General features: G+C 39.2%; 1 protein-coding gene and 1 long non-coding RNA gene across 7 annotated transcripts in view; one reads left to right on the plus strand and one right to left on the minus strand.

The window, feature by feature from the left end:
- Positions 1 to 1,800: 1,800 nt before the first annotated feature.
- LOC120400416 lies at positions 1,801 to 25,283 on the plus strand. Its single transcript, XR_005595792.1, has 3 exons — positions 1,801 to 1,998; positions 5,333 to 5,469; positions 23,657 to 25,283. It is a non-coding gene; the product is annotated as an uncharacterized LOC120400416 (long non-coding RNA).
- MBOAT2 (membrane bound O-acyltransferase domain containing 2) overlaps positions 25,263 to 27,960 on the minus strand; it is a 191,106-nt gene continuing 188,408 nt past the window's right edge. For all 6 annotated transcript variants that reach the window (XM_039528940.1, XM_039528945.1, XM_039528944.1 and 3 more), the window contains one exon: positions 25,263 to 27,008. In XM_039528940.1, the coding sequence (XP_039384874.1) occupies positions 26,789 to 27,008 (220 nt within the window). In that variant the 3' untranslated portion in view covers positions 25,263 to 26,788. The remainder of the gene's footprint in view (positions 27,009 to 27,960) is intronic.

Raw genomic sequence — 27,960 nt, forward strand, 5'->3', positions numbered from 1 at the left:
CTATCTAGTCCCTTCAAACGAGGCCAAGATGTTAAATACTTATGAAAACAGTATTAAAGAAACCAAACACCTCTCTCCAATCCCAGCCAGAGCTGATAAATGGTTGGAGCCAATAAATAACCCTTACAACACAAGCAAACTACTCAGTGGCTGGCAGGAAAATCCCAGAGCACAAATGGTGGTAACAAAAATCAATCTCATGAATCTCTCAAACAAAAATGGGTGGTTTCATTTCTTACCCCTGTCCTTCTTACCACATTTGCTTTGGCTCCGTTTGGAACTGTTCTCTTGCTCACACAGCAAACTGCAGATGAATGCATGGCTGCACAGATGGTGTCAGCAGGAGGGCTTTGGCTTCCTTGACCAGGGATGCTGTTCTGTCAATGAGAATTGCTGGCAAGAAATGGGGTCCACCTAACTAAGAATGGGAAGAGCATCTTCTCACACTCAAGGCTGATTCCCCACTCTGGCACTTTGAGTGCAGAAGGTGGGGGGCCTGCAAGGACTCTAAAAATTAATACTTGCCACTCCAGGCTTGTATTAAACTCCCAAGGCTGCAGCTTTTCTTTGACTTTGGATTGGTAGATTCTGCCACCACCCTAGTATAGAAACCCTTTGAGAGACCAGGAAGGCTTACTTGGAAATTCCTTCCTGTGGGGTACCCTCAAGCCCTTTCAGCCTCCCTCCGGGGAAGAGCTGAGACGGGGGGGAAAAGGAAATCAGCTGTTGCCACCAGCTAATTAAACAACAGGTGCACAAACCTCTTAAGACACAACTCCAATTATGTTCTTTAAAAAATTAAATATTATTAATTAAAAAAAGAAGAAAACACAGCTGGGAACTTAGGCTTTTTGCTAGATTTTAAAAAAAACAATTACAAGGATTAAGCATCAAGAATAGCTCTCTTGAGGACCAGCTTAAAGGTTACAAGCGAAACAAAAGCACCTGGGGTTAGCACAGAGGACTCCAAAAGCCATAAAGAAATAAAAGAGATAAACCTAATCACATCTTTCTAGACATTTCCTGGTCTACTTACATATCTGGGGTTTTAGATGAGTAGTTTCTAGGTATGATACTGATGATTTTTCATACCTGGCCCAAGCTTCTCACAGCATAACTGCTCCCTGTCTGCCTCTCCCTGAGAACAACAACAGACAGGCAAAAGGGGAGTCTTGTTTCAATTTTAAAAAGTTCTAGCCTTCCCATTGGCTCTTTTGCTTCCTTTTACCTATGCATATCAGTGAGACTTTTTAACCCTTTACAGGTAGAGCAATTAGAAAGCAGCTACTAAGAGGGATTTTATAGCTACTGGCTGGGTGTCTATAAAAGGAAGCTCCACCCACCCTTCATTTATCACACACACCAACCTAGTGAGGAGGGCTTTAAACTAGGTTCAGAGGGAACAGGTGTCAAATGCCCATAGGTCTGTATAAAAAGGTCATCTTAACAGAGGGTTAAATTCAGTGCCTGATGTACACTTATCAAAACAATTGCTGTATGTCCAAATCACCAAAGGCAGAAAGGAAACGGGGAGGCCAAAAGAAACACTTTTAAGACACCCTAAAGAAAAAAACTAATTTCTTCCGTATACTCATTGTATACCAAGGTACCTGTAACTTTAATTGATTCCTAAATATAACTTCGGTTCATAATTTACATTGAATATCTATTTTACTAATTCCTCCTCATGGATCAATTATCTGAAATTTAACTCCTGTTTTATTAATAAGATTATGATACCATTGTATAAGCACTGGTTTTTTTACTTTTTGCACTCCATGTAGGGATGTACCATGCTATAATAGCACATGAAGAATCTGGTCTGGATGTATTGTAAGATTATATGAGCATGAGAATTTTGTAGATTCATCTATCACTGCACATTGCCATTCCCCAGTTTTCCCCATATTTTACCTACATTATCAGTGGCATCCAAATCGCATCTTGAGGATTTTGGTGAAGTGTGGTAATCCGAGTCCTCGACCTTGAGAGGCACAGGTAATAGAACATTTATGAGCATCATAATACATAATAAGTGTTTTACCTTTCTGATTCAGTGCACCACAGTTTATAATCCCCATGGTCTCCATTATAAAATTATTACTCTGAGCTTATTTTTTTGAATTGTAAAAGCACACTCTTGAATACTATTGACATTAGCCGTTTTATTGGATTTTATCATTTTCGTATCCCAATCTACTTTTCTTTTTGAACCTATCAAAAGATTTGGTGAGCTTGCAATCATTTTTAATCCTTCTGTTAGTGCACACTCCCACAGTCCAACTCTTACTGCTCTACTGTGTATTGTACCTATCCCTTCCTGAGATTTCTATGTACATTCTGAGGGTTGTGGTGAATTTTCGCCAGATCTTTGGGCCATTAAACTTTCTTTGCCTTGAGCATCAAATAAAATATTGTGCTTATGGGCATCATCAGTAATAAGCATTCTACCCATATGATTTTGCGCAATGAATTCCAACAGGTCCCATTACCACTTTTACCACCCTTGGCTTATTTTCTATTCTTGGAATTGTAAAAACACACTCCTCAATATTATTGGTAACAGCTTCATTATTGAGATGGGAGTTGTTATTGTAATAACAAACTTTTCAAAAATAACTTTTAATAACCATCCCTTTTCTTAAAACCTATTATTTACATTATACTTATCCTACCTATATCTATTTTAATCCAATTATTAATTGTTATTCTAATCCTAGTACATATTAAAATACATTTTAACTAATCACATATTATCTTAATACAAATGACTGACTAATACAGACAATATACATATTATAACATACAACTTTGTAATTTAAAAAAAAGAAATGCAAAAATAGCTGCGTCCCACAATGCCCTTTGTCCCACATCAATAAAACAATTTAACAGCCTTATCACATCTATTCCTATGATCCCATAGGACACCACTCCATGGTCCATCACACCGAGGAGGACATTAGTTAATTGCCATGCTCCTATGCTGATCGATATGGGCTGGGTCAAAATCATGGGACTTGTCCTCTTATTGCCCCCAGGACCATGTATCTATCCTGAGATGCACAGTGCATTAAATCAAAGTTTATTGTGATGTTCAATATAGAAATGCTTGATCCTGTGTCCAGGTAACATAACATTCCTACCCCTATCTCTGCTGCATTGAAAACAATTGGAACTAAGAATCTTCCATATAGGTGAAGATACAGTCGAGAAATCAACGCCTGGCCTAGATTTTCTCTCTCTTCCTCTCCCTTGTCTGTATCTATGCCACTATCCTCACTGTTTCCCCTTCTTCTTCCATTAAATCTAATCATTCTTCTTTTTCCATTTCTAATAAGTCCAATATTTCCTCTTCATTTACCTCTGGGAGATTCTGGAACCAATTGCCTGCCGTTTTCTCCTGTCTTTCTCACTTTTTTCCCCTTTCTTTCCTTTTCTACCTCTCTCTTTTTTATTTGCTACTTTCCTTTTTCCCTATTTATTTAAAACAAAAAGTATTCATCTTCCTTTTTTTAATTTATGTAATTATACTATTACTTGTTATATTTTTTTTCCACTACTATCATTTATCTTATTGTCTACATAATCTTTTTCTATACTTATTGCCATCATTAAACTTATTCCATATTTATAGTTACTATTATTATTGCAAAACATAATACTTACAAACTTTATCTACTACATCAGTGGTTCTCAAAATTTAGCAACCCTAGGACCCCCATTTTGATTTAAAAATTTTCGGGGATCCCCAATCCTCCACCCACCCAGCCCTTGCTCTGCCCCTTCTCTGAGGCTCTGCCCTTTTTCTGAGGCCTTGCCCCTTCTCTGAGGTGCCATCCATGCTCGCTCTATCTCCCCTCCTCTGTGGCTCACTCTCCCTCACCCTCACTCACTTTCACCTGGCTGGGGTAGGGGTTGGGGTTTAGGAGGGGGGTGCAGGTTCTGGGAGAGAGTTTGGGTGCAGGAGGAGGCGTGGGGTGTGGGCTCTGGGAGGAAGTTTGGGTGCGGGCTCTGGGCTGGACAGCAAAAGGGACAAAAACGTGTTGCATTGAAATAAAGGATAGGGAGAATATGTAGCCCTGAGGATTAATCTGTTGGTCTGTATAAAATGTTTTTTTGATAAAAGTGTGTAGGCTGCATAGATTATCGAATCTTTACAATAAGCTGTAATGCAAGATACCTATAGACATCCAGGCCAGACACCCTGGCCAATTTCCTGCGTGACGCTGAAAGCAACCTTTAAGACCCTTACTCAGAAAAGTAATAATAGAATACAAACCTACGCAAATGTCTAGGGACTTCTGAATGTCTGCTAACCTTTCACCTAGATAGGGGGGGAAAGTGGGGGATTTCTGCCCACAAATCTCACACGTACACCACAAACTGCGTACATATCTGTCACTCATACGCATATCTAGTTGGCCTATGAGGGATAGGTACCCTAACATTTCCATGGGGGAAAGACAAATTTGGGCATAGGAGGAAGGATTTCTCCCTATAAAAAAGTGTGAATCCACCATTAGGTAGGCATACACCCATCTTTTATTCTCCATCGTCTCACCTGCCTACACCTCTACGCGCGCTCACAACTGCTGCTAAATGTGTGGTGTTATTTCTTTTCAAATTTGTAAGTCTAAAAGGACTTTAATTTCTGCTTTACCTCTAAGCATCTAATTTATAGAGGGCTAAAACTCATAACCATTTTCATCACTTCCTCTATCTATCAGCGGTGTGAACAACACCCTAGTGCTACTGCACTAGTGAATTTAGAACTGTTTATTATCATAGGTATTTCTCTTAAAGAACTGTGGTATTTTGTAACTTTGTAATCTCAAACTGCTTTTAACATTTTTGCATTTACTTCTTGTTTTTTTTTTTTTTAAAAAGGTCTTGATTGACTAATTTTGTCTCAGTGTAATTTCCTGTCATATACCCCAATCTCCTTGTATAAATTCTGTGAAGCCTGATTCAAGACGAACTTTATCTTCTGATCACACATATTGGCGAGCCATACCCATATTATTAATATTTATTAATTATTATTAATATTACTAATTAATTAGAAAATTAATTATTAAATAAAACTAAATTAAGTGGATACATTCCACTGTCCCTACTAACCCACCCCAAATCAGGCTACAAATATAACCTTAAACAGAAAGAAGATTTATTAAGGGATAGTTACAACTGGGGGGGAAGAACTGCTAAGGGGATTATTACAAATACCCAAGAATAGATTCTAGCAAGGGGCATAAAGCCCAGACCCTTAAACTGTCCCTTGATTAAACTATTAAATGCCCAAAAAACAATTACTGTCTCTCTTTCACTGCAGATAGAGATCACCAGCAACTGATGGACCATCTCAGAATCTCAGGAACATCAGAGGATCTGACTCTCTACCGCCGAAGCAGGAGATCAACAGATCTGGGCTGATGGATCCTTTGATGGAATACAGGAATCAGATATCAGGTAAGTATCAAAGTCCTTGGCAGGTGTTAGTAGCCGAAATCTTGATCCAATGCTTGTGCAAAGAAACTGGACATGGCTGCCTCGATGGTGGACAGCCCCTGTATCATCGCTGACAGTTCCTTATATGCTCTCTGTGGTGTGAATTCCTGAGGCACACCCTGCCCTCAACCAGTTCCAGCCAGCTCTCAGTCCCTCAAGTTCTGGCAGTAAAAAGAATTTCAGTAGGAAAATGCCACGAAGAAAGGATACCAACATAGAGTTCAAACCTTTCTTGCCACATGTGCCATCTTGAATTCTTAGACTCCATTTTGAACTGCAGCAACATTTATTATAATACATGACAAAAGTATAACCATACACCAATAACACCTTACATATCCACTCCTTGGCAGATGTGACACCTTTAATAAACATCTGACATTATTGTTACATCAATACCATTGAACATCAATCCCATAATGTGATTATGCAGGTTGACATATTACAAAAGGCATTACTGTAGAATCTTTAGATTTCTTCTTACACAGATACACAGATATAAATTATTAGGTATACAATTATAACCAGCTGTATGAGTAGTATGACTACAATTGGATGGAGCATTATTTCCCCTTTTTATATTCACCCGATCTAGCTGTAAAAAGATCTTCTCACCAATAGGACAATTTGGCTTTATCACCAATTCTTTTTAACACCTTTGTGATTTGACCCACAGAATGATGTACAGTGAGTAAAGTGTGAGCTCCTTGAACTTGAAGCTGCTTTAGGTGATAAACCATATCCTTTAATGCTTGGAGGTTTGCTCCTATATGAATAGGTGGAAGATGGTCATAGATAGAGTAAGATGCCATTATGTTCTGCACTTCCAAGTCTGACAGAGTAAAATTTATATCACAGCCCATCACAGGAAAGACTGCGCATAAACATATATTATCTTCTGCATCGTGTTCAATGTGATAAAAACCATTAATTGACTCATTTTTACATAAAGTTCTTACACACAGACGGTGACCATTAACAACCACTCTAGCTGAATTTTGAAAATACATAGGATGGTGGAGCCGGTAATTACATTTTCCTTCATGGGGATCTAAACATGAGTCTCCTCCCATACTCCAGTGATACAGGTAAAACCCAATTTGTCTTGCTCCACACAAGCTTGTAAATTTAAAGAATAATATTGCTCTTCTCTTACATGCACCCATTTGGTATTTTCCGTAGGCATCATTAGGGAATTGATCACAAACATTCCCAAAGGAATCGGGGTGAATCCTTTCTATGGCATTCTTTAAACTAAGTAAGTATGTATGCCACGATAGTCTCATTAGCATGGTCATAGGTGAAATTCGCCATTTTCCACCATTGCTGCTTTTCTTTTTCGAAATTGGTGGCATTAGACCAGATAATGTGTTTAATTTCCTGCTGCACTATACCATTATAACAATCCCTGAGTATAGCCTTTGCAATATCGAGAAGCAACTTCTGCGCTTGCACACATGCAAGTGCCTCTGTTAGATTAGACTGCAGTATCTCCAGTGCTCCTATAATCTGAAGATGGTCCATTTCTTGCATTTCTAACCATGTTGGTAATGTATTAGCAATATTAAATCCTAATTCACCCAAGTCATTCAATGCTGCTGAGAGGGAGTTGCCTAGTGAGGATATGTGGTGTCCCACTTCACCTATGCATGACTCCAGGAACTGCTGATCTACCGTATTCAGCACTCCTAGTCCAGTTCCCACCCCTCCTAAGATTTTAGCAGCTTGATCTCTCTTAACTCTTTGGGGAGATGGTTGTTGCAAGACATTACCCACGCCACCCATCCCATTAACAAAGGTGTTACATATGTTAATACTGGGCACATTCTTTCTGCTTGCCCTGAACTTTGAGGATGTCCAGCTTTATGCAGTCTTTGCTTAATTCCAAAATTTTGACATAATCCCTTTGTAATTTCTCCTACAAAATGAGGTCCATGATCTCAATCTATTTATGTAGGGATACCCCACCTTGTAATAACTTGATCCACCAAAACCTTAGCTGTGGTTAAGGCAGTATTATTTCTTGTAGGAATTGCTTCTACCCACTTAGTAAAAGGATCAATTATGACAAGACAATATTGATTTCCTTTTGCAGTTTTTGCCAATGGACCAGTAAAATCAATCTGCAACCTGGCCCATGGATCCTCTATTCTCTGGTATCCTCCTGGTCCTTTTACTATTTTTGTATCTGTGTTATTCGCTGCACAGGGAAAACAATTGTTCACATATTGCTTTATATCTGCCCTCATACTTGGCCACCATCCTGCCATTTTCAGCCTACTGAGAGTCTTATCTATACCTAAGTGCCCATTATCATGAACTAGAAAGATCATTTCGGATCTAATTTCTGTTGGAACCACCCACACAGACATATTGTCATGTGTTTTAGTAGCTAATACCAATCCTGTTTCATGCTGCCAAATTTTCCATCTCTGGTGTTTTCCTTTCTACACCAGTTTCTGGATTTTTTCTTTGTAGCTCTACTAAATCGATCTGTTCTATTTTCTTTTCTTCTAGTTTAGCTATTGGGATCAATTGGAATTGTAGCTGCCATGCTATCCCCTCCTTGGCTCTTTCTTTAGCCTGTTCATCTGCCTTCTCGTTCCATTGAGCTCCTTCAACATTCTTCCTATGGGCTTGTACCTTGCCCATTAATACAGGCTGTGTTCTTTGTTGTGCTAAATCCCATAAGTAAGATAACTTTAACATGAGTGATGGGTTTACAATCTGCTGATTTCATGCCCCTCTTTGGCCACTGAGGCATCCAGTCTACTATAGCTCTCAATACCCATTCAGAATCTGTAAAAATAGCCACAGGTTCATCCACTGGCGTATTTTCCAATGCCACTGCTACAATTTCAGCAGCTTGTGCTGCTGAAGTACAGTGAGCATAGTCCCTTAAAAACTTTTTCATCGGATATTCCTACTGCTGCATATCCAGTATATGGTTCACCATTCTTGTAAAAGCTAGAACCATCCACAAACCAAATTACATCTACTGTATCTATGACCTTGTTTAAGATTGCTCCACCTTGGAACAATATCGTTTCTTTGGGAGGAATTTCTGTTAAGGTACACTCTCATGTTATTCCCCTTCAGTTATAAGACCATAAGGAACTGGTGATAAACTTGGGACCTTTTCCATTGTTATATTTTATTCAGTAAAGCTAACATCCATTTTGCTAATCTAAAGCTAGAAACATGTCCATTGTTAATCTTTCCTGTTAATACATATCTCATGGGAGAATGGGATGTTTTAAGAAGCACTAGGGATAGTCCTACTAATTGTAAAGCCCAAACTAAGGCTAATACCTCTTTTTCACAAGGAATGAATCCTTGTTCTACTCCGTTCAGGATCTTAGAGGTATATGCTACTGGACAAAGACCTGTACCATAACCTTAGCTTAATACAGCACTCATTCCAGTGCTAGTGGTAGCCAAATGGAGCACAAAAGGTTCTCCTACCTTTGCGTATGCAGTATGCTAACACTGGGGCTTGTGCTAATCCATTTTTAAGATGAGTAAAAGCTTCCTGATGTTCTAATCCCCATTCCCAGTTTTTACCTTTCTTTAATAACTTATACAATGGACTGGCTTTTTCTGCATAATTTTCTATAAAATCTCTTGAGAAATTTGCCATCCCTAAACATGATCTTAAGATAGATACAGTGGAGTAGCATCTTACGCAGGGGTTATGTTCTAAAGTCAGCGCATAAGGTGAAAATTGCATATAGTCAAAATTACCCTTGAAAATCCCTTAAATCACCCATAAAGTACAGTATACATGGTTTTGTGTACAGTATACAACTCTGTACAGTAATATGTATAATGTATACAGTAATGTACAGTATATAATAAAGAGTAAATATGCAAAATATAATTTTACAGTACTGTATTTTTAATTACATAAAAGAGAGAGAGAGAGTCGGAAGAATGAAAGAATAAAAAAAGAAAACAGTAAACCTAACCACTCACCATTCATCCTGGATATTCTTGCTAGTCTACGCTGATGATGATACTACTGGGGGGTTGTCAGGGCTTGGTGTTGATCCAGGAGATGATGGGCCAGGCTCATCTGCTGCTGGTTGTTTTTTTCTTGAAAAACGTGGTGATCGGCTGTTGTCTCTTGAGCTGCTCAAACATTTCTTGATATGGTCTCAAATCGACCATAATACTGCATGTGATTTTGGGGCTTCATTCCATAGAGGGATCGTATTCAGAAATTAAATCATTCAAGTGTTTCGCTGCTTGGAACACTTCAGCAAATTTATGAAGATTCCAACTTGCTGGCTCTTCCTGTTCATCATCATCATCTTCATCTTCTGTAGACGATTTTATCAGTTCCTCTAACTCTTCGTTAGTCAATGTTTCTTTATGGCTCTCAATTAATTCTTCAATTTCTTCCTCATGGATGTCAACGATCACCACCCACTTTCCTGGCCACCTGAACAATGCGTTTCACTTCTTTGTCAATGGTTGGGAAACCCTTAAAATCATTCACACATTCTTTCCATAGATTTCGCCAACATGCATTGAATATTTCAGGCTTGATTGCATCCATTGCCTATTTAATATAAGTGATGCAATCGGTAATGTTGAAGGACTTCCAACACTCCATCACATTAACATTGGGATCAGCATCCATAGTGCTACGTATCCGTGAGAACGTAAGCCTCGTGTATGTGGCCTTGAAACAGCGAATCACACTGTGGTTGAGAGGTTGGAGGACGGAGGTGGTACTGTGCGGGAGAAAGACGACTTCAGTGTTGTTATGCGCAAACCAGAGTGACTCAGGGTGGCCAGGAGCATTGTCTACGATCAGCAACACTTTGAAGTCAAGTCCTTTCTCTTTGAGGTACTGCTTGACCTCCGGAATGAAACACTTGCTGAACCAATCCAGAAATAATACTGCCGTCACCTAAGCCTTTTTATTTGATTGCCAGAACACAGGCAGGAGATTTTTTGTTCTTGCCTTTTAGGGCACAGGGATTTGAAGCCCTGTAGAGCAAGCCCGGCTTTATTAAATGCCCAGCCGCATTGCCACAAAACAACACAGTCACATGGTCTTTAGCTGCTTTGACGCCAGGGGCTTGTCTTTCTGATTTCAAAATGTAAGTGCAGTTGGGCATTTTTTTCCAGAAGAGCCCAGTCTAGTCAGCATTAAAAACTTGTTTCAGAAGATAGCCCTTTTCTTCTATGATTTTCTTTAATTGTTCGGGGTAGGCTTTTGCTGCCTCTTCATCGGCAGATGCAGCTTCACGAGTAGTCTGCACGTTTTTGAGGTTGAAGCGGTTCCTAAAACTGTTAAGCCAACCTTGGCTGGCTTTGAATTCCTTCTCATCAGATGGCTGTCCCTCTTTGGCGGGAGGTTTGAACAGCGTGTAGACGCTAAGAGCCTATTCTCGCAATGTGTTGCCATCCATCAATAGGCACACGTTTACAGTTCATGTCTTCCATCCATAAATTCAATGCCTTTTCAGTCTTCACTAAAGTCTTATCACGCACCTGACTCGTCACCTTAGCAGTTATTAGAGCACTTGATGCCACGGCTTGACAAATTTCTCTCTCTCGAATCTTGATGGCACAGATGCTAGATTAGTTGTGGTCATATTTACGCACCACGCTGGAGACCGACATACCATCTCTCAATAAGTCCAACACATCCAGTTTTTCCTCCAGTGTTGGAACAGATCACTGTTTCTTTGGTTGAGCACCAGATAAAGTAGTTGGCTTGTGTTTAGGGGCCATATTGTACGAAAAATATGTATCTTTAAACACTAGAATCACACTCAATGCAGCGAGATGCTCACACTATGAGAGGCACGCAGGAAATGAGATCGACTGAGGGAACAGCAGATTCACGTCTCCCATCTCATGCTCACTCCGGGACATACGCTCATTGCATGAGTATAGTTGAATTCGTGTAAGTTAAATGTGTATATGACACGACTCCACTGTATATCTGTCTGGGCTGGTAACTTTTGCTATAATTCCACCCTTTGCTTATCTGGCAATCGTCCTTCTCATCTCAACATTATTCCTAAATAATTTACTTGCTGCTGGCGTATTTGAACTTCTCTGGACTAACCTTAAACCCTGTTTCCTTTATCTTTTGTGAAACCTGATCTAATATTTCTAAGTTTTCTTCCCTAGTTTTTTAGGGATATCATTTATATATGATATGATGCTATCCTTATTAGGCATTTTATCCCACATCTTATTTACATGTATATGACAAATAGCTGGTGAATTATGAAAACCCTGGGAGTCCAAGTGAAATAGAACTGTCATCCTTGGACTGTAAAAGCAAATTTATACAAGCTGAATGGTTTCTTTCTCTCTTTTCACCTGCATCCAAGAGTATTACTCTAATTGCAGCTTGCCTATCCATTGCTTTTTGCTTCCATTCCTCAACTTTTTTCATTAACTTTTCCTGTTCTCCTCTTATTTTATTTAGCTCATTTTGGGACTGTAGCGATGCGGCGACTCACTGGTACAGCACCTCCTGCTGTTCATCCTGGGAATTAGCTCTCTAGCTCCCAAGTGCCTTCTGCTGCCCGATGTCCCGCTTGCCTCAGGCCCCTGTGTCCCTCCGGACCCCAGTGCCCCTTTCGTCAGGGTTCTGCCCACCACAGTACCCCCATAGTCTCTGGATCTCCCCTCCCAGGGGAACACCCAACCCTCTACCCCACCTTGCCTCAGTGGCTACTGCCAGTCGTCATCTAGCCCCTGCTCCCTGGGGCAAACTGCAGTCTATCTTGGCCACTCATCGTCGGCAAGGGGGTTTGGACCAGCTGCCTAAGCCCAGGCTGCACCTCTGCAGCCCCAGTACCTTCTTTAGGCCTTGCACAAGGCCTGCAGCGTGGGGAGTTGCCAGGCTGGAGTTCCTCTTGCCTTTCCCCAGCACTGCTCTACCTCTGGCTCAGGCAGCCAAGTCCTTCTCTCTCCAGTGCTGGAGAGAGACTCTGAAGCTGGAGGGAGAGTGCATCTAGCTCCTGGCTCATAGCCCTTTTATCAGGGCCAGCTGAGGTCTGACTGGGGCATGGCCCAGCTGCGGCTGCTTCCCCAATCAGCCTAGCTTTTAGCTTGCAGCCCCAGCCCTCTCCCAGGACTGGCTGTAACCCTTTCCAGACCAGGAAGTGGGTGACCACCCCTCTACAGGGACTCAACAATTTGCACAGAGTCAACATAGTTGCTCTCAATGTATCAGCTTCTGCTTTGAAATTAGATAACTCTTCATCCTTAAGTTTTTTTCCCTCTTTTCTTAATTGTATTTCTTTTAATAATGTATCCATTTCTGTATCTAAAGTTCCAGCTACAAGCTGGAGCCCTTGCAAGGCAACTTGTTTTTTCTCCTTCTTACTAGGTTTTCCTGAGGAAAAAGCCTTTTTTCTTAGGTTGAACCCATTGGTGCCATTGCCTGCAGAATTGCTGATAAGCACCAGGCCCAATGAACGCATTTCCCTTCCAAGGACCACATCCTAACTTTCTAGCAAAATCGTCCAAACTGTTTCCTAACATTATTTCTAAAATGCGATTGTGCCTCAGTTTCCCTTTTGCTGTCACTTTTGCATTCAAAAATTCAAAAACAGACTCCAACAAGAAACTGCAGAATTGGAATTAATTTGCAAATCATTAAATTAGGCTTGAATAAAGACTCGGAGTGGATGGGTCATTACATTACATTACCTGTTCTCTGAGTTTGCAGGATAAAGCCTTCCTAGCCTGTTTGCCAGAAGCTGGGAATGGGAGACAGGGAATGGATCACTTGATGATAACCTGTTCTGTTCATTCCCTCTAGGGCATCCTGGCATTGCCCATTGTTGGAAGACAAGATACAGGGCTAGATGGACCTTTGGTTTGATCCAATATGGCCATTCTTTTGTTCTTCCAAGGCCTTCCTATCCTCGGTGTCTGACCCTGGAATCTGCCTTCCTAAGGCCTTATGTGCCCAATTCTGTTTTGCGTGGGTCTGAATGCCCTTCTTCTGGCCTGAAAACATTTAAATAGGCTTTTTCATTTTGACTCAGGTGTAGGTGAAAATCTGGGCTGCGATCCTTGCTTTGCAACTACAATTTTATCTTCTAAATGTAACCTACAACACTATACCTGCTGTGATCTTGACTGCAGCTGTTTACTGAGGTATGACAACCCCTGCATTCTGAGTATGAGGGCTTGAACTAATGAATGATCCAACCTTAGCCAGTCACCGGGGCATGACAACCCCTACACTCAGGTATGATGGCCTGAACTAATGAACAGCCTGATCACGACTATACTGACCCTTCCACCAGCCCTTAAGCATTTAGCTGGGCTTCCTAATTCTATTAGGATTATGGCTCCAGCATCAATATAAATAACAATTCCTAACAAGGTAACTGAGATAACTGAACAAAATAGCAATTCCTAACAAGGTAACTGAAAGCTTTCACTTACCTTTAGTTACTTACCCTTAGCATGCTTCTTGAAAAGCTGGTTTTTAAGATAAACAGCAGAAAAAGGTAAAAAAGAATGAGAAAGAAGGAAGAAAAGAAAATGTACTGCTTGGTGTCAATCATCCTCCTATCCAACAGGAGGCATTTTTTTCCTTAAACTAACACCTCAAGCCCACCCAGGGACACCAATTTGCTACCCCAAAATTTGGACTTAAGGAATCCCAACACTGGACTGCCTATAACCATAAATTGATTGTAAACTTATTCTACTCAGAGGGGTAATAAGAAGGTGACCCACCTTAGAGGAATTGCTAGGGTATTACCAGGGGGTTTGTCTCTGACATGCAGAGGACTCTGCAGAGCACACTAGTTCTGCTAACCCTTGGAGGTTATAGCCCTCCGCTCAAAGGATTGACATACAAGCAGCAATTCTTCAAAAAGTCTTATTTAAAAAAATTAGGTGATTACATTATATTCAATAAAGCAAGAAAGAAAGCAATACAGTATATAATAGGTAGTAAGACAATTACATTGCACTTAAAGATCATATATTCAAATGGCACAGAAGACTACACAGACAGTATGACAAATACAATGTTGCATTATTGGTACATACTGACCCTTTTGTACATATGCATAAGTCCTCTAATACAATAACATTAGACTCATTACAATGTAGCATACAAATACCCTATACATATGTATAAAATAACATTACAATATAACATTAAAGAAACATTGAGTAGTTAAGATTACCATTCTGTGAGCTGTGATCAAAACGGTCACAGAATGGGGTTGGGTGGATCACACTCAGAAACAGGCATACCCAGTCATTCCTTAAGAATCATCATAAATATCAGGCTTACACTTCTTCTATAATCCCTCTGTATCATCTCAGTCCTTCTGTTCCGTCTGTTGCTACTGCTGCCTGCTATCTTCTCCCTCTGCTGCTGCTTTTCTCTACTCTCTGTTCTCCTTTTTCTGTCTTCTTCTGCTACTTCTTTTCACACACACACACACACACACACACACACACACACACACACACACACACACACACACACACACACACACACACACACACACACACACACACACACACACACACACACACACACACTCTGTCAGCTGCCCTTATATTCAGTTTCTGGCCTTATATTCAGTTTCTGGCCTTTTCTGATTGGTTATTATTTCAGGCTTGGTAATTTGCATGGATCCTCCTCTTGATCCTCCCTGTGTGGGTGGCAACTGTTCAACCAACCAGCTCTGCCTGCTCCTGCTCCTAATCTCTTCCTTCCAGTATTTTGGAGTGAGTTGAGATATCCCTGTTCGAACTTTTTTCATCCCTGTTTCTGATCTACTGTTGGTCAATTTATTCTGTGTCCTCCATTTTTGATGTTTTCTAATATAAAATCAGTGTGGCCACCATTTTGGATATTTAGTTATAAACTACCATTAATTATAACTAATCTAAAGCCTCAAATCTAAAACTAACTACTGTTCTCCACAAACTAAAGCATTATGATGCTGCCACTACCTTTGTTATGCTAACAACATAAGAGATGTATCTCACTCCCACCTCTGACTGTCAGTATCTTTATGCCTATCTCTGTCCTGGGTGCTACAATCTTTATACAGGATCAAAACAGGTAAAAATCTCTTGTAACAGTGGAATCTCCACCACTGGAGATTTTTAAGAGTAGGTTAGACAAACACCTGCCAATGATGGTCTAGATAATATTTAGTCCTGCCATGAGTGCAGGGGATTGGACTAGAAAACTTCTTGATGTCCCTTCCAATCCTACAATTCTATAAATGATGGAGAGGGAGTGGAAAATTACAACCAACAGAGTCATAGGAGCAACAATGGGGATAACAGTGGGGAATCTGCTCAACATCATATATATCTATACATAAATGCAAGGGATATGGGGACTAAACAGAAACAACTGGAAATATTAGTCTAAGCTAAATTATTACTTAATTGGCATCACAGATGCCATACGTGGTGGGCTAAATCTCATGAATAGAGTATTGGAATAGAGTGGTATAGCTTATTCAGGAAGGACATGAGGGGGGAAAGGGAGCTGTTCCATTTTACATCAAGAATGTACACAATTGTTCTGAGGGCCAGAAGGAGGTGAAACAAACCAGTAGAGTTTCCAGGTGAAGATAAAGGGGGGGAAAATAAACATGATGTCATGGTAAGGATCTACTACAGATCACCAAATCAGGTAGAGGTGGATGAGGCATTTCTAGAACAAATAAAAGCTATAGCTCAGATTTTTTAAAAACCTTTTATAATTTTGTTGTTCTCTTCTGGACTCTCAATTTTTTCCCATAGTTCTACACCTGAGGCCTTATCAGTGCCAAGTAGTGTGAAACAATAACCTCCCATGTCTTACATATGACACTCCTGTTAATACATCACAGAATGATATAGGCCTTTTTTGCAACTGCATCACATTGTTGGCTCATTTTCAATTTATGATCCTTTATAACCCCATATTTTTTTCAGCAGTACTACTACCAGTTATTCCCCATTTTGTAGTTGTGCATTTGATTTTTCCTTCCTAATGAAAATACTTTGCACTTGTCTTTATTGAATTCCATCTTGTCAATTTCAGATCAATTCTCTAATTTGTCAAGGTCACTTCAAATTCTAATCCTATCCGCCAAGTGCTTGCAACCCCTCCAACCTTGGTGTCATGTGTAAAAACTCTCCACTCCATTACCAAGTTATTAATGAAAATATTGAATAGTACAGGACACAGGACTGGAGGACCTGACAAGATATGTGCCCCTAGTTTGACAGCAAATGGTTGACAACTACTCTTTTGAGTAGTCTTTTGACCATAATAATTTCATTTAGACCACACTTCCCTAGTTTGTTTACAAGAATGTCATGCGACTGTGTCAAAAGCCTACTAAAAAAAATCAAGATACTTCTTCATGTCTACTGTTTCCCTCCTATCCACTAGTCCAGGAACCCTGTGGAAGAAGGACATTAGATTGGTTTAGCATGACTGGTTTTTGACAAATCCATGCTGGCTATTCCTTATAATCCTATTACCCTCTAGGTGTTTACAAATTAAACAAATATGGTATGCCTACAAATATATAAGCTAAGTCCTGGGTTCCTATGCCTGTAGTTGGACTTCATTATGTCTAAGTTGGAAACAGTAAGCCTTCGGGGAGTATCAATGGTACTGCTCATTTTGTACAACAACATATATTGGCAAAGACCAACATTTGTCCAAGTCTGCTTTAAATATTATTGTTAGCCAACAAGGACAAGGTAAGTCCTTACACTGGAGTCCTAATACCAGAGCAAATACTGCTGAAGCTTTGATCCATGGGAGGTGCATTTTAACAATCCTATTTCTTTGGGGTGGGTGAGAAACAAACAATAAACATATTGTTTAACAAATAAGCAGTTTGTTAAACAATATGAATGTTGAGCCATTTGAGTGAGGCTATTTCCAAATATCAAGCTGAAGATATTTGGGTTGTTGGATGTTCAGGAATGTATCCACCTACATGGGTTGAGAGGGAGAGTGTCTTGTGAGAGTGTCATCCAACCAGTCAATGGCTGGATTTGGAGCAGCCTTACAAAATTCTGTTCACTCACCCATTGTTTGGCAGTAATTACTGTACACACACACAAATACATTTACATGTCTGTAAAATTATTTTTTAGAGAGTCAAGGTGGGTGAGGTAATATCTTTTATTGGACCAACATCTGCTGGTGAGAAACAAGCTTTCAAGCTTCCTCACATTTGGGAAACTTACTTGGTGTAACAGCTAATTTATGGAACAAGTTATTTAGCACAAGTAGTTAACACATATTGGAAGATGCAGTGTTGTTGTAGCTGTGTTGACCCCAGGATATTAAAGGACAAGGTGGGTGAAGTAATATCTTTTATTGGACTAATTTCTGTTCATGAGAAAGAGAAGCTTTTTTCAAAGTTTACACAGAGCTCTTCTCAGGTAAGTTTCCCACATCTGAAGAAGAGCTCTGTGTAAGCTCGAAAACTTCTCTCGCCCACCATCAGAAGTTGGTCCAATAAAATATATTACCTCACCCACCTTGTCTCTCACATACTGTAAGAGACCATTCTAGGTGAAATGATCAGTTAACACCTCTGCGGTCACAGGACAAAAAAAAAAGGGGGAGAGGGCTAGTGTGTTACAGACAGGAGCACCGCCATCTTTTTTGCTGCCCTAGGTGGTGGAAGGTCCCGCCCCCGAAATGGTGCCCCCGACAGAGGCAGTGGAAGGTCCCGCCCCCGAAATGCCGTCCCCGACAGAGGCGGCAGACAGTCCGGCCGCCGCGGTCACCGCCCCCCAAATGTTAGCGCCCTAGGTGACCACCTAGGTCACCTAATGGGTTGCACCGGCCCTGGTTACAGATTGTTGTAATGAGCCATGAATCCAGTGAGTTAATTCAAGAGCACAAAGATTGTTTTATTTCACCCACCTGTGAAGGATATTTCACTCTATTATCCTGGGTCCAACATATCTACAACAATACTGAAAACTGTTTTTTGTGGGGTCATTTTCACTAATCCCCACACAGCAAATGACAGGTCAGTTGATTTTGTGCCTGGTCTGGTAAATGTTCATGACAGCTTTGCAAAGTCGATTTAGGCTCAGTCATGTAGCTCAATTATTTTGAAGTCATTCCTAACTCATTTGGGGTAGTGGCTGGGAGAAGTGTTTCTGTGCCCTGTAGTCTCACTATTGTGGAATTTACACACATGCCATAAAAACTAAATTTTTATATATAAATATTATATATACACACACACATTCCTTTCTTCTCTGCCTGTTATTGTGATCCTGCTACCAGGATCTAGTCATGCGCCATGTCCACTCAGTGCTGCCTGAATCCCTCTGCCATTACTTCCTGAAGGACACACAGACACTTGGTGAAAACACTCAGTTCTTTCTCACTATTTCTGTGAAGCCGGTGTTGATGCCGTCCTAACTACACTGCCCACCATAGCTCACATTTTACCTCCTACTAGTTCCATTACACTTTTTTCCATATCCAATATTCCTAAAATCGATAGCCCCTAATATTCAGTTTGAATTAAATTATTTGGGGGCTCTTCATCCATCCCTACTATTCCTTAATTATTATTTTTAACATTGTTAGATAGTCTAACTGTAATGTTGAATAGTTCAGGTATCAGAGGTGTGATCCTCTGGTGAAGAAAGCATTTCTTTTTTAGCAAAGGGTCTGCTTAGCTTGTTAGATCTCATGGTTTGCTGCAATGCATTGAACTACTTTGCAGTTATTTAAGACACCAATGAAATTAGCAGAACAAATTCAAGGTTTTCTTTAAACTACTATTTAATCAGATTTTAAAGACACAAATTAGAAAACATTTATAGGCAAGTTAAAAACACCTTTAAAACATAACAGCTTGCTATCTGTGCAGCAATGCAGAGACAAATTAGAAATGAGTAATTATTAAAATATCACATCACAGTGTAACTAACACAGTGGTATTTTAATTTACCAATACACCAAGATCTAGGTTTATGGATCTGTTGAAAAATAACACTTTTTTAAAAATATATATTTTGGAATAGTAAAAATGAAATTCACAGACAATGCATTATATTCTGAACCAGAAAAGGCAAGTTGAGGAATACTCATAACTATCCACTTTTAGGTGTATTTTCTCAACTCTGTGTGTGGGTATTTGGGTGCATAACTACTTCTGCACTGAGGTAAATAATATACCCTTGAATGTGTCACCAAGACAGGAAAGAACTAAATTTCATATTTTAGATTCTTAAATTGAAAATTTATTACAATATCTTATATTGTTTGAATAATGCTATGTTCACCCATCTTGACTTAAACTAGTTTCCATTCAATACATTTAGAATTTACTTTTCTAACTGATCTAGAATACTCTTGAGGTCTGGAATTTAAAAATAACTACCTAGTCACTATGAAATCATATGACACCTTTTGTCACTCTAAGACATGTCAGAAGACTCTTCATAGAAATAGTCAATATCACTGGACATGAAAACGTGTATGAAATGAGAAAGTTGTTAATAAAAAAAAGTTAAGAGAACTGAACACATAAAAAAGGTAAAAAAGAAACATGTGGGCAAATATCCTTTTCTTTAACCCATTGTGACAAAATGTTGCTGCACCACTGATATGCAATGCCTTACTATTTTGAGATCTCCAGTACTCATTAAGCTGTGACAAACCCTTTTCAGGGTTTGGAAGAAAGAGAAGTAAAATCATAACCCTGGATGAACTAATGATGTCTGTTCACATTGTAAATTTTGGTAAGAACTCTACAATGAATCCAAGTTAGATGATTCTTCCTGACTCAGTCTAGTTCCTATGCCAGGGCAGCATCTCAGTGAATGAAACCTCTTTCTCCAAAATCTTTCCTTATTCACTTCCCTTCTCTGATGGAGCAATCGGAAAAGGGTCCATCTGAAAGCAGCCCTACATTGTTTTCCATTCAAATAATCTGGCTAAGGGTACGTCTATACTTACCGGCCGGGTCGATGGGTAGCGTTCGACTTCTCGGAGTTCGAACTATCGCGTCTAATCTAGACGCGATAGTTCGAACTCCGAACGCACTCCCGTCGACTCCGGAACTCCACCACCGCGAACAGCGGTGGCGGAGTCGACAGGGGAGCCGCGGACTTCGATCCCGCGGCGTCTGGACAGGTAAGAAGTTTGAACTAAGGTAGTTCAACTTCAGCTACGCTATTTGCGTAGCTGAAGTCGCGTACCTTAGTTCGACCCCCCCCCCCCCCAGTGTAGACCAGGCCTATGTGAAGTCAAATTTTGTGTTCAAAGACTGGCTACAGGCAAACTTTAAGTGGAGATTGTTATGAAACTTCAGCTGAGACCTTTACTTTGCATTTGGATTCTGGCTTAACAGTTATATTTTCACTTTAGGATAATGGCCAGGAGATCGTTTTTGCCACAGCCATGGAGTCCTTTCATTTTATTCAGACCTTAATGTGACTGATATTCTGAGGTTTAATTTATCTTTTATTTGAAGTAGCAACATAAAAACAGAACTTAATTTAGTGGTGTATGATATATGATCTGAGGGGACAAACTAGTCTTGTGTAAATAGTTATACAGACACTTGCATATGGTTATGCACACCACAGACCATAACAGTTTCTCAGTCCAGAGAGTTGCATTTTCACAATTTTATAAGGATATACATATTAAAAAAATATGACATGTAATTTTTAAATGTTTAAAATACTAAACCAGGCCTAATCCATTGGAGACTAATAGCATGGAGAAAGATACAAGAGGATGAACTGGCCAATTTACATTTATTTGCTTACTTTTGCACATTTCTGTAACCAAAATGCTTCCAAAAGAATTTTTTAAATACTGTTAAAGGGAATACAAATAGGCTTGAAATACAGGTTTTGGCAACCAAAGAAATACAAAAATCTCATCTGAAATCTATGAAATTAAAAGATTAAAAAGTAATTTTAGTTTACTTTATTAATCATCCCTTGCAGTTTTTCTGTTTGAAACACTGCATCACTGGGGAAGGCCCCAATTTAGAAGTTTACTTAAGTACCTGCTTAAGTTCACCCTTATTCAGCACAGAACTTAGGCACATTCTTCACCTCAAGCAAACAGTTATTAAGTCCCCTTGACTTCAGTTGGATTTAAGCACATACCTAAGTGCTATGCTGAATAAGGATGGGGTTAAGGACATATCTGAGGCTAAACATGTACTTAAATGCTGTATTCAACTGGAATCTTAATGCATGAGAACTATGGACGTAAAATATTTTCAATTAAATTTGAAAACTTCACATTTCATTGTGATTTTGTAAAATTGATTAGTTCATTTTTCATTTGAAAAAGCATCTATTTTTAGGCAAAAACCTTGACCTTTTCAAGGCTGGTTTCACGTAACTCCAATGAGAATTAGAAAAATTAAACAGACCAGAGTAGTTACAAAGTTAAACAAACATTGTAATTGTTGATGAAGAAATTACATGGTACTTTTAAACTTCTTTATGTTTTAATCTAAGGCTAGGTTTTTAAAGTTAGGTGTAGGCCCATATTCAGATATTTGCATGTACACGTGGAGAAGAGGTAGCCACATGTGTAAGCTGATATACAGTTTGCACACATGGGTTGACATTTTGGCCCCAATGAAGTCAATGGGAGTTTTGCCATTGACTTCAAAGAGGCCAGGATTTCACCCATGATATTTTAGTGCCTAGGTTTGTCTTTACTTAACAGTTGTACCACTGTAACTACATTAGTATTATTAATATGGTATAATTCTCTCCCCAGTGTGGATGCAGTTAAACTGGTATAAAGGTTTTTATACTGGTATGGTTTATTCGCCTAAGGTCAGAGGAATAAACTACTGTGGTATAAGCACTTTTATATAAACTAGCAGTATAATGGATACCATATATGTATTTTGGTAAAATAGCCACACCGTTAACCAAAATGCTTATACAAAATCTGTGCATAGACAAGGGCAATGCAATTATTTATATGCACCTCTCTTTGAACATCTTCTCCTTAAGGTGTTATTCAAAACATAGTCAAGACTATTTTTTAAGAAAATATCTTTTCATGTGTCCCTTTAAAAAAACTTTACCTGTGCTGAAATCTTGTATAAATGTCAGTTGAAGGAATGTCTATGGCTGAATAAAACAGAATTTATATACATTTTTAAAATTAACAGATCTTTCATTATAGTGACAAAGAGTCCTGTGGCACCTTATAGACTAACAGACCTATTGGAGAATAAGCTTTCATGGGTGACACATGCATCTGATGAAGGGGGTATTCACCCACAAAAGCTTATGCTCCAATACATCTGTTAGTCTATAAAGTGCCACAGGATTCTTTGTCGCTTTTTACAGATCCAGACTAACGCGGCTACCCCTCTGATACTTTCACTATAGTGACAGTGGTAGGCACCACTCAAACTATTCTTCTTTATATTTCTTTTCTTCAATGAATGCATGAGTGTTAAATGTTAAAAATAATTAGCGAACAGTTACTATGAGGGATACATTTAAAAATGAGCATTAGCTCATTAAGTGTCCAGAAGAAATGTCCTCAATATGCAACTGTCTACAAAGCACCATAACATTACAAACAAGGATGAGTTATATTTAGCCCTCATAAAAATGTTTAATTGGAATCCAATATCCAATGTGTATATGAAGTGGTAAATAAAATGAGACCAAATATTTAAAAGCAGGTTACTTTTGTATCTGATAAACCACAAATTTCTTCTTAAAGATTAAAATATCACTAAAATAGTAATTAGTAATTATATAAGCCTTTAAAGTGAAATAGTCTACCTAAATATTTCTTATCTGAATAATCTTTAAATAATTAAATGTACTGAGGGCTGCTCTTGAACTTAATTCACAAACAGAATTTGGTGCAGTATTTTTAATTTGTTATAGCAAAGCAAGTAACAAAAAGCAGAGAAAGCAACAGTATAATGCATGAAGGCTGAATGCTGCCCTGAGATAAACATACACAATTCCCATTGCAACGAATAGGAGGTACTCTCATCTAAGAGCAGAATTTGGCCCTATGTATTTTCATGTTCACAAATGAGCATATTACAAAGAGATAAAAATGGAAGGGCACTAATTCTACCCAAGACTAATGAGATTCATTGTCTTTTGTTTTCTTATGCAGCAATGGCAACATTTGTGGAATTTCAAAATTCCAAATTGGAATCAAGAGTGATAAACATGACACTGAATGTAGAAGCAGACAGCTATATCCAATTAAAGCTAGGAATCTTGCAGGTAGTGTTCAATTGGTGCTTGTACATAGTTGCTTAACTATGTATACTCCCTCATATCCAAGTGTTAAATGAGACTAGCTATGCCAATTCCTGAGGAAGTTAAGGGCCAACACAAATTGTATTTGCATCAGAAGCCTATGAGTGCTTTCTTCTACAGGATATTTACTCTTGTTACTGCAAATGCACAACTAATGACAAATGCCTCTTTAAATGTGATGATATCTGCTGGCACGCATACCAAAAGAAAATACCAGATTACTAAGGGGAGAAGGAGACATTTTGGTTTGAGGCTACCAAATACAGATTGTATTGCATTGGCATCCTGGCAAATCTGTTTGCATATGTAATGCTTATATGTGTAGATATGTAAATGAAATGCCAGATTAGGCTCTATGCCATTTGGGAGAGGGCAGGGGTTCTGAAGGAGAGGACCCAGCTCAATAACAACAGAAGGGGACAAACCAAAAGAAGCTGAGAAGTGTGTACAATGTAGACTAGTCTCCTGTTTAGTCTGATATCCTTTCAGAAAGAGAAAATGCAAGTGATGTTACAGATTTATGGATAAAATCCTTACCTGCTTTTGTGTGGAATAAGACAGATCAGCCTGCCCTTAGCCATATACAATGTGAAAAGATAGATGTGTTTGGGAAAAGCATGTTATGATAACCATAGCCCAGGGGATGTAGTGGTCTGTTTGCATAACCATGGTAGGAGTTTACAAATCTGATCATTTTCAATTACACGGACTGCCAGTATCCAAGCCATTTTTGAAGTGCAGAGTTAACTGCTCTCTCAGGATATGTCTACTGCAATACGACCCCTGGGATAGCTCTGGATGGCCCAGATCAGCTCACTCAGGCTTGTGGGTCTCAGGCTGCAGGACTATAAAATTTCAGGGTACATGTTCAGGCTTTGGCATCCTCACCCCTGGAGGGGTCTCAGAGTTGGAGTCACCTGACTCATGCCAACCACGGGTCTTTTATTACCCTGAGACCCTGAGCAAGGGGGGAAGGTCTCAGCCCGCGCTCCAGTACAAGCCCGAACACCCACACTGCTATTTTTAGCCCTGCAGCCTGAGCCCTGGGAGTCTGAGTCAGCTGACCTGGGCTCAGACTTGATGCCGTGGGTTTTTTAACATAGTGTAGCCATATCCAGGGTATACTCAGTTCTGCCTAGCTGTGTGGATTGATGGACGTGTGCTAATATCCACATATAGGAGAAGCTTGTCTTCATCTTCCTTGGAATTTTGGGAAGAGTGCCAAAACTCAGATGCTGAACTTTCCAAGCAAGAAAAACATAATTCTGATCCAACTCAAGTGTAGGTTCTGTGGAAACTGAGCTGAAGAAGCCTTCTGACATTTAGATGACGAGAAGACTATATTTTTTCTTGTTAGTGTCCCTAAAAGCTGAAAGCTGCCTTTTTTGTACTCATTCACAATATTCAGTCAACTAATGTTGTAAGATGCACAACCAAGAAGTTTTCAGGATCCAAAATATTAATCAAGAAATTTATTACTCACCTCATTTGGCTGTTATTGTTTGATAATAAGTTTCATTACTGTTGCTGTGGCATTTTTTGTATAAGTTTTAAAGTTAAAACAACATGTGGATAAACACAGTTTGCATTTACTAAAAATCATATGGAAATAATACAGAATATAAGCAAATAAAAACATAGCCCTTTGAACACATTTTTTCTCTAGCAGAGGCCATTACCACAATAAATGGTCTGTTACAGATATAATCACAACATTACTTCCTTGATATAATTTCAAAATGAAATATCAGTCTCACATTCCCAAACATTGCTTTCTCCCATAATCTCACCTAAAAGTGTAGTGTGAATTCTGCATCTGAAATCTTAATTTTAGAAAAAAAGAAAAAGCTTTCCTTAAAGCCCACCGGCATTTTGGGGTGAAAGGCCATGGATTATCAAGATGAAGCATACAGTGCCTGGTTGACATATGATTTCATCTTTTGTTTTCTAGTAACTTGAGTTACAACCTCAAGGTAATCTGGCTATATTTATTCGATACTGTAAGCACCTTCAACTAACCATTCTATGTCTGAGAAACTTCAGAGTGACTTCTTAAAGATTAAAAAGTCACTATTTGTAAAATGTTTAAGTGCTAGAATAAGGAACTCCGGTAGCTAAAGGTAAGAAGCACTTTCACTGAAAGCCTGGTGGCTTGCACAGTGTCTTCATCTGTATTCTATTATGACTGCCATTTTGTCTCTAGCTTCAAAGTCCACTTAGTGTTTTTAAAAACAACAAAATAAAATAAACCTAGAACAGAGCTATTAGCCCTAGAAAAAAAGGTGAATCTTTAGTTTTAAAAAAATCCTTTCAGAAGGGCTCTTTGTAATTAGACTCTCTTTATCAAACTAAGCTATAATTTGGCATTGGTAATGTTTACAGTTCCGCAACGTACTGTAATAGTTTGAGATCTAAGAAAACCCTCCAAATACTGAGATGTTTATTGCAATACCTTTTCAAAGATTCACAACCTTTCAACAGTTTCCCATTTCATAGTCTTGTTTTTTTTTAAAAAACAGCACCCAACATTATACAGTTCCCACATAATATTAAACATGAAATTATCACTTAGAAACAATATTTCAGTAGATAGAGGGTTTAAGGCAAGTCATTCATTTGGAAAAGTTAATTTCCATGTGTTAATTTAGATTGACACAGCTGTTTTCCACCCCATCAGTGCCTTGGGATACACAACGTACATTCAGCAAAGGGGCACACATCTGACCCTATGGACATACGTTGCAAGTCCTGAGTGCCCATTGAAATAATGGTAATATTTTCATATAAGGCATGACCCACAGGGACATGGCATAGGAGGGGTTAATTTGCTTTGTTTCCAGTCTTGCTATTGTATGTGATATTCCCTAGGTAACAGCATTCTTTTCTTACTAAAAACCTTTGCAAACAAATACAAACCCCTTTAAAAGGTGCTAAAAATGGGTTTTGAAAACATACAAAATATATTCATCATAGTATTTCCCAATCATTGTTTCAGTGTTGGATATCTGCAGGTTATTTCTCGTTTCTGATTGAAACTATTATTTGTTGTGGAATAACTGTTCTGTCCCAAAATGTTTTCTTCTAGTTTTTTGGGCCATGGGGGCTTGATGCTTTCCTGCTCTATACTTCCTTTTTGAGTTCTTTTCAATGGCAATATCAACAACACTAAGATGCAGGCAATGTGAAGACAGAAATACCAGGAGCTAAACAAAGAAGAAGAAGAAAAAAAAATCATTAATCAGAACTTTGGCCCCTATTATAGCTACTTTAAATAACTGACTGCTCTTACATAGGCAGTTTGCTGTAAATATGATCTTTAGAAGCAAGGCATCAACATTTCCACTGGCATTCTTTCAAATATATTTTATTGTATTGGAGGGTAGAGTGGGAATCAACAAAAAGTGAAACCTCTCCCAGTATATTTACTGCTAGAATGTAAAGTAGACAATTCTGAACTATTACCAGCTCTAAGGTAAAATACTACATTTGCCATAGCAAAATTTCATTTTTGGTGACCCCCCACTCTGCTATAATCTGTAACAGACATTGTGATAAAGTGGGGGATTTTCTTGTTTTTTCAATGATTTGCATGCAGAGGGGGTGGGACTCAGTTTCCCTCTGTGCTACTGGTTTAATGAGGTGATGGGAGAGGGAGTTTGTTGTTACAGAGGACCAGTGACAGAACTTGGGACCCCAGCCAATGGCCTGGAGAATGGATACCCCAGCGACCGGTGACCCAGAGGCCCAGCTCAGGAGTCACAGCCGGTTCTGGCCAGTGGGAGGACAATGGGCTGCGAAGAGGGGACCCCGGTGACCTAACCAGCTGGTTCCAACTAGAGGGGGCCAGAGGACAGAAGAGAGGAGAGGAGGCCCAAGTGACCCTCTTAACCCAGCTTTGCAGTCACACATGCCATTAGGTATTTGGGAAGTATGATATATTTTGATGTATTCCATACTCTGGCAAATGTACTATATTTAATTAATAAAAGAGAAACAGTAGAAACAAAAAATAAAGCAAAAGTGCAAAAATAATAACCTTGAGCAATGAGAAGTGGAGAGGAAGAATAATGATAGCAAAGAAACTTCACTTCTAATTGGGTTATTGGACTCTCCAATTTACTAACCCCATAAACAGGTGTTAGAGCCCTGGTGCAG

The sequence above is a fragment of the Mauremys reevesii genome, linkage group 3 (genome assembly GCF_016161935.1).
Source record: "Mauremys reevesii isolate NIE-2019 linkage group 3, ASM1616193v1, whole genome shotgun sequence".
Lineage (NCBI taxonomy): Eukaryota > Metazoa > Chordata > Testudines > Geoemydidae > Mauremys > Mauremys reevesii.